At 32.8% G+C, this 8,015-nt stretch overlaps 1 protein-coding gene across 2 annotated transcripts in view; it reads right to left on the reverse strand.

The window, feature by feature from the left end:
• LOC145268278 (atlastin-2-like) overlaps positions 1-8,015 on the reverse strand; it is a 200,571-nt gene that overhangs the window by 51,167 nt on the left and 141,389 nt on the right. For both annotated transcript variants that reach the window (XM_080123670.1, XM_080123669.1), the window contains exons 5-6: positions 6,248-6,298; positions 1,921-1,983 (exon numbers count right to left, since the gene is read on the reverse strand). In XM_080123670.1, coding sequence (XP_079979796.1) covers positions 1,921-1,983; positions 6,248-6,298 — 114 coding nt within the window. The remainder of the gene's footprint in view (positions 1-1,920; positions 1,984-6,247; positions 6,299-8,015) is intronic.

Consider the following 8,015-nt stretch of genomic DNA (forward strand, 5'->3'; position numbering starts at 1 on the left):
TGAAGGCGGAAAAGAAAGTGAAAGAAAACGTGACATTTTACTGCTACGAAGCCATAGGAAGTGAAAAGCATTCAAATTTAGAAATGTCAATCAAAAAGTTGACTTGCTAGCAGGTGCAGAAATGAACTTTGGCTGAAGGCCAGTTCAGCTTTCTGCTGTTTCATTTATTTGTTTCCTCATGATGTTGGGAAACCAAGCTCCCCCGACAAAGGGGGAACTCTCAAATGAATAGCAATTGTCTGATATGAAGGATATTCCCCACATTGATTAAAGCTGATTGTCTTCAAGACGTTTCGGCCACGAAGGCCAGCGAGCTGATTTGATTCGATTCAGTTTTGCTTGTACGAAAAAAACAAACCAACATGCGAGAGGATGAAATAGCGTGAATTTTATAAAAGATCAAAATAAATCTAGAGACAACCTCCCATCGCAAATTGTAGATATTATGATCTAGGGAGTATATAAATAGTTCTAAAACATAGTACCCCCCCCCCCCGAGAATCCCCGTGAAAAAACCTTTGCTGAACATACAAAAACGCGCACAGCCATTTTGCCTTTTATATATATAGATTTATATATATAGAGATTTATAATTAAATAATTATTCTTTTATAGCTACAGACACTAGTATTCCATGCCTACGCAATCATTAGTGCAGGAGTGATAATTCCTGCCAGTCGGGAGATTCGAAGCCAGCCACAAAGTCGCTTTTGACTCCATTTGCTAAGCCTTTACTTCCAGGCCACGAGACAATTGCCAGAATAATGAAGAGAATTAATAACTAATAAATGCAGAATTTGGGTGCAGACATTAGACAATCCTGAATGTTCGAATAATGGAAGTTGTGAACATTGCATAAATGCTAGTTGACTGCCTCTTAGTTTATACTTCCCAGACTTTTTACTATATATGTATGTATGTATGTATGTATGTAAGGTTAGTGCTGGATTAAGAAAATTAAAAAAAAAAAAAAAAAAGAGCGTAATATTTATTCCTACACGTTACAGAAGATCAGGACAACATCAATAGTGTTTCTTTTCAGTCTCTCTTTATAGATATAGATTACTTAAGTGGCTTCATGTCTTGTCTGGAGCGATTTCCACACACACACACACACACACACACACAAAATGTGATAACAGGATCAGTTCAAAACCAGGGGTGACCAAGGAAAAGATGGGAGAAAGTGATAAGGATGGACTTGAAAGAGGGATAAATAAAACCACTTCTAGAGATAGAGAGAAGCTAGTTTGGAAGCTAATTTCTAAAAGCCATCCAACACATGTCAGCATGTAAAACATGTTAAATTGGATATGACAAAGGTTATGATAATAATGATAATAGGCTGCAAATAAAAAAGAAAAAAAAAACAAAAAAGGATTAAAAAAAAAAAACAAAAAAAAAACAACAACAAAACAACATTGTTGTTAGCGGTGGTGGTTAAAAATAAATTTTAAATAAAAAATAAAAAACTACATACATTAACCTGGTGGACCTATATAAGAGTGCCCACTCCCTAAAAATGCGTGTTTTTTTCCAATGATTATCACAGATTACAGACTTAATAATCATATTAGCAGAAAAAAAAAATTAATGACTTTTTATAACGTTTTACTTTATTGCTACCTGAATTACTGCCCATTTCTTTACCAATGTGCCACATGATTAACACATTATAATGAGAAAGTGAACCCCCTTCTTAAAAGGGATTATTTTATTTTTTTTTTCAAAATTTTTTTTCTGCTAATATGATTTTTAAGTCTAATCTATGATAATTGTCGGAAAAAACTTAAGTGAAAAACATGCATTTTTAGTGGGTGGGCACTCTCATACAGGTCTGCCATTGATCCTTATCCTGGAGTGCCTATCAGGCCTTGATAATGATAACTCTCAAGTAAAAAAAAAAGAAAAGTAAATTACCTGAAAAGGCTTTGCACTGTTTTCATTGGCTTCCAATGCCAAACGTCCATATTCAGTAAACAACTGTAACAAAGAATATATAAGAAACTGGTTACAGCCACATAAATACTCACACGCACAAAACAAGGTATTATATTGAGATAGCTCTATGTGCGACATGAAAAGAAACTGGAATCTTAGGAAGATCTTCATCATTCCAGTAATTATAAGAGTAATCGAACTCATGGAAAATAATTTCAAGAAATACCCGGTGAACCAAGTGCATGAGAAATGCAAACAATTGCACTCAAAGGAATGGTTACAATCTCAAAGAGATCTCTCGGTTGGAGTAACAGAAATGGTGAGTGCATGTCTGGCATCCAGTAGAATGCCCCATTTCCAGTAAATACAAAAATAGAAATAGAAAACATGAAACAAAGTTGTTTTACTAGTGTCTATGTGCAATAAATAAAATAGTGAACCATAGTTGAGGGCGACTCAAAGGCACCATTTTTCAATTTTTAATAGCTACGACACCAGAGTGTAAGGAAGGGTACTATCTCCACCGGAATTACTACACCTACCATTCATCCTAATGTTGAGTGTTTAGCAAAGAGCATTAAGTACAAGTTTTTAAATTTTTAGTATAAACCTGACTGAGAATTGAACTTGGATCTCCTGACCCATGTTGCATAATGGTAAGAGTGTCATTAATGGGCACTAAAAATATTTAAAAAAAAAACCCAACTTATGTGTATATAGATTTAAATGTAATGTAAACCAACATCTCACACATCCCCCTTACATCAAAGTTACGATGTGTCTTGTTTGGGGATGAACATGATGTAAAAGAACCCCCCCCCCAAAAAAAAAACAAAAAAAAAAAAACAAACAAAAACAACAATAACAAAAAAAACCCCGGTGAACCTAATTTTGGCATATTGCATAATTAACTCTTGTTAAGGTGTAGATATACATTTAGAGAAGTTTTTCACCCCTTACGCCTGTTTTTAAACGGTGTCAGTGCATGTCAACACTCGGGACCGCCACGTAAGCAGACAATCACAAGGAAACAAAGACAAGGAAAGAATTCGACTAACTCTTGTTTTTTACTAGAACCAACAGACATTTATTTACAGGTACTTCCAGAATAACACCTTGTCTCTTGTCCGAAAACTTTTTTTGTACTTGAAGGTGCTTAACAAGACTCTGCTGTGTCGAACACATGGTACTCTTGTCTTTACCTGGCTATTTTTAGGACAGGTCTCTCCCTATCATTCTCAGCCCACCTGTATAACAAATCTATCTTTTTTTTTTTTTAAATATAATCTTTTTCTTTTCTTTCTTCCTCACTGTGATGTCATCTCACACATGGCTCAGTCATTTGCATATAACACCGCTGCTGCTGCTGCTGCTGCCGTCGCCGTACGCGCGTCCATGCTCTTCACAGTCATGGATAAGAAATGCACCATCATCACATTTAGCAGTTTAAAGACAACATTTTTTTGTCTGTTACTACTCCCGGGAACAGCCCGCCAAAGGAGGTCATGATGATGCGTACCATATCAAGGTTTAAAATCACCCTGGACAAACATTTAGATGGCATATAGATGTAATATCTTTTATCCTTTCATTAGTTTTTTTTTTTGCCAATAGAATTGATTGATATACAAATTTTGCAATGATTACTTATATTAAGAAATAAGATGTCGTCAATAGGTTTACACTTTTTTGTACAGGCATTAAAAAATTATCATAGAAAATTCAGTATGTTATTGCTATGCATCTTATGAGATGACTGACCAATTTTTATTATTTCAGGTTTAAATGAACAGCTACAGCAGGAATTGGAATACACCCTACTAATGACTGATTTTCACAGCTGGTGAATTTCAAAAACGTAATCTAGACATGAGGATACTTTAGAAGAACGATATGCAATAAAATTTTGTTTTAAACTTGGAAAAAAATGCAACAGAAGCATATAGAATGCTTCAGACTGCTTTTGGACCATTTTGCATGAATCAAGCATCAATTTTTGAGTAGCATAAGAGATTCAAGAAAGGCAGGGAGTCTGTGAGGAATGATGAGGTGTGGGTGGAGCAAAAAAGTCAGAACACCAGAATCGATTGGCCAAATAAAGAATTTCATGGATAAGGACAACAAGTGCACATTTTGATGTCAATGTGGGAACTGTATACACCTAAGATTTGCATGAATGCACCAGTTCACAACTCTATCCTTGTCACAGACTATTTGACCAAAATGGGCATCAAGACAGTTCCTCACCCTCCCTATAGTCTAGACCTTGTTCCCTGTGACTTTTGGTTATTCCCTAAGTTCAAGGAAAAATCTTTAGAAGCTGTCATTATGAGAAAATTGAGAAGATGAAAGAAGCTGTGACAAGGGTCACTGACACGCTCACACAAGAGGATTTCCATGGGGCCTTCCAGTACAGCCATTCGGTACAACAAATACATTGCAGCTAAAGGAGATTACTTCGAATGGGACTAGCGTTTTATGTGTGTACTATCAATAAATGCGCCTATACGAAAAAGTCTGGAAACTTAATCAAGGCACCTTGCATATGTGAAATATGACAGCTCAAAATAAATTAATATGAAAACTTATGGTTATATCAGTTGGAAATATTAGTGTATACAAAAAAGTGGAATTTTAGTAATAAATGTGTCTAGCCAGCCTAGTGTAGAAGATTATCTCCCTTGTTTTAATATAAACATGCAATACGTTCTTCTCATTCAGAGTTTTATAGAGGTTGGATAGTAAATTACTTGGTGCTTGTGCATTATAATTAGATATAAAAAAATACTTTTTAAGTAAAGACACTTCTGTAATTACACGCCATGTTAAAATTAGTAATAATTTAAAAAAAAATTATGAAAAATGATCGAGTAGAAAAATATTTACTGAATAATGCAGTTTTAGTAGTTTCTTTTATAACCATCAATTCCATATGACAAACTGACTTATCTCCCTTGTTTTCAGTTACTTTTTGCTATTTCAAATTAGAAAAAAATTATATATATATATATATATATATATAATTGGCCAATGCAATAATAATTGATTTGCCAATGCGAATTCATATATATTTTTTGTAAAACATAGTTCTAGCATATCTTCTACTCTATCATTTTTTGTAATTTTTACTAATTTCGACATGACACGTAATCACATAAGTGTTATTACTTTGAATGCATTTAAAAAATGTTTCTTTTAGATATCCAATTATAACGTACAAGTACCAATTAATTTTATTATTATTAAAATTCTACTTGCTTATTTTCTATAACTTTTATCATACACTAATATTTCTGTTCTTTTATTTGGAACTGACATTTGCTTGTAAAGGCAAAGTATTCATGTAATTTTATATATATATATATATATATATATATATATATATATATATATATATATATATATATAAAATTACATGAATACTTTGCCTTTACAAGCAAATGTCAGTTCCAAATAAAAGAACAGAAATATTAGTGTATGATAAAAGTTTATATATATATATATATATATATATATATATATATATATATATATACATACACATACACACACACACACACACTAGCAAATTTCCAGTCTTAACATTGGACCTTGACTTTGAAAATAGTGTACACCATTCCTAGGTCGGAGACCATCATCATGTCAGGTTTAGTCATGATTGGTCCAGAAATGTGGGCTGTAGGAGAGTTGTACACACACACACACAGACGAACACTACTACTTTTATACACACACACACACACACACACACACACACACACACAAGTGACCTTGTGTGCTTGGGTGCATTCGGAATGGCCTTTATCAAACTCTTCTGTCAATTTTTGGTCAACAGACTTGAATCTTGATAGATTGGGGATTTGGATCCATGCAACAAATTTGATTTGAATTTTTAGCCAGTAAGAAGAGAGGCTAACGGATCAAAATTGAAATAAATTAGAACTTAGCAGGTGTAAGTGCTCATCTACGCATGTGCAAATACACGTTTATAGCTTTTACATTATTTTAAAAGTTTTTATATGCGTAAGGACATAGTGCAGACGGTAATGAATAAGACTGGAGAGCTATATGTTTTGGGTTCAATTCTAGCTGATGACATCAAGGTCATATTTCTTTCTTTGTTTTTTTTTTTTTGAACTATTGAAATCACTAATATATATTGGTAGACACAATATATTGATAGAAAAGTGTCTCTGTAATAATAAATACGAAATCCGCATAAATTAAATATCATATTTAAGCCTAATTTACAACCAGGCAATGCTAAGTTACCTCCTAGTTATATCCATAGAACAATATTCCTTACCTGTAAATGCTGCAAATCATTTTCTTGTATATTTTGGGACAGATTGTATACCTGAAATGTTACAAAACACAAAAGTTTTAAAACCTGAAAAATTTATTTTTGCACTAGCTGACTTTGTCGGCTTGCAGTCAATTTAAAATTTGCTTCTTGAAACACGTGGAACAAAATAGTAAAAACATTTTATTCATATATTTGTTGTAAACACAAATGAAAATAACTTTCATATATGTTCATATAAATACACATATAAATTTATTTATCTTGTAAATAATAACGATTTTGGGTCAACAATAATAAAATTAGGGATGAATAACAGAATTATAATTTACTGAACTTTTTAGCCAGTTAAAAACGGGTACAAGTTATAGACTATTGATTTAGAATGAGTGCTTTATGCCAAAGTGATAGTTGCATATGGTTAAAATAGTGTTCATTCTTACATTAAATAATTATCCCTTTGGGTCCCGTGACGTAGTGGATAGAGACGTCGAATCTCTACAGTTCCAGGTGAGCATTGTCTGAAAATAGCAGTTTCAATCCTATCCAAAGTGGATTAGTTGGCCAAAACGTGGTGAGACAACAACAACTATGGAAGGCAGTAATTACTGAAGATACAGTTAAGAGATTCAGCATTCCTATCCCGTCGCGGTTAACCACCCAACGAAGACCAGAGGAATAGTTAGCCGAAACGTGAAACAACAACAAAGCTGAGGATAATAGTCCTCAAATAAATAAATAAAATATCCCTATTAATCCCTAATTGTGCATTAAACTTATAAACTAATACTTAATACGGAATTTCAGTCAGATTGGCCTAGTAGCAGTTTCCAAGAAAAAAAGTGAAATGGATGGATGGATAGACACACTAAGAAAAATATAGAGGAGAAACTGATTTAAAAATAAGTATACAAATGAAGAATATTCATATCTTTGTTTTGGTGTTGTGGAAATGTTTTTTTCCTAATTATATTTCACCTTTTATTTATATCAAGCCTTTAAGCTCAATGTAATTACAGAGCATATAACAAATAAATGACAAAAGTCTATATTCCAAATTTCAAGATATTGACCATCTTACAATTTATTCCGGTATTATTATACAAACACCGTGACAGCGTTAGGGTTAGGGTTAGGATTAGGGTTAGGGTTTAGGGTTAGGGTTAGGGGTAGGGTTAATTCGCTGTCACGGTGTTTGTATAGTTTTACCTTTATTCCTTTAAGTACGTTGACAGCACCTGTTTTGTATGATTAATTAAATGAATGATTTTGCGCTACGAAACAGGTGCTGTTAGGAATTGTGCATGTCAACGTACTTCAAGGAATAAATTTGAAGATGGTCACATTCTTAAAATTTGGAATATAGACGTTTCGTCATATATATATATATATATATATATATATATTATTGAATTAATAAGCCTAATCTGTTTTTATGTTAATATACTTTGAATAAGTGCAAGAAAACTTGCATTTATTCACTTAGATTGTACTAATTTATTGATAAAATGTTAACATTAGAATCTGTATTACTCACTAAATGAACTATTGCTTCTATAAAGCAGGTTTGTAAATGTTCTCTAATTTCCATCACACGGTATTGTTTTGGGAATTAAATTATTAATTGAACCAAATCATTGTAAAATTATAACTAATTTTTTTTCTTATCAAGGTAATGTTGTTTTGGGAATCGATTTATAAAATTTTAAAGCCAGAAAAGACTTTCTGTTCCACAGTTAAAAATCTTCCTGTAGGTTTCTCACTTCTCATT

This window comes from Euprymna scolopes, chromosome 43 (assembly GCF_053919585.1).
Source record: "Euprymna scolopes isolate OS-2025 chromosome 43, ASM5391958v1, whole genome shotgun sequence".
Classification (NCBI taxonomy): Eukaryota; Metazoa; Mollusca; class Cephalopoda; order Sepiida; family Sepiolidae; genus Euprymna; species Euprymna scolopes.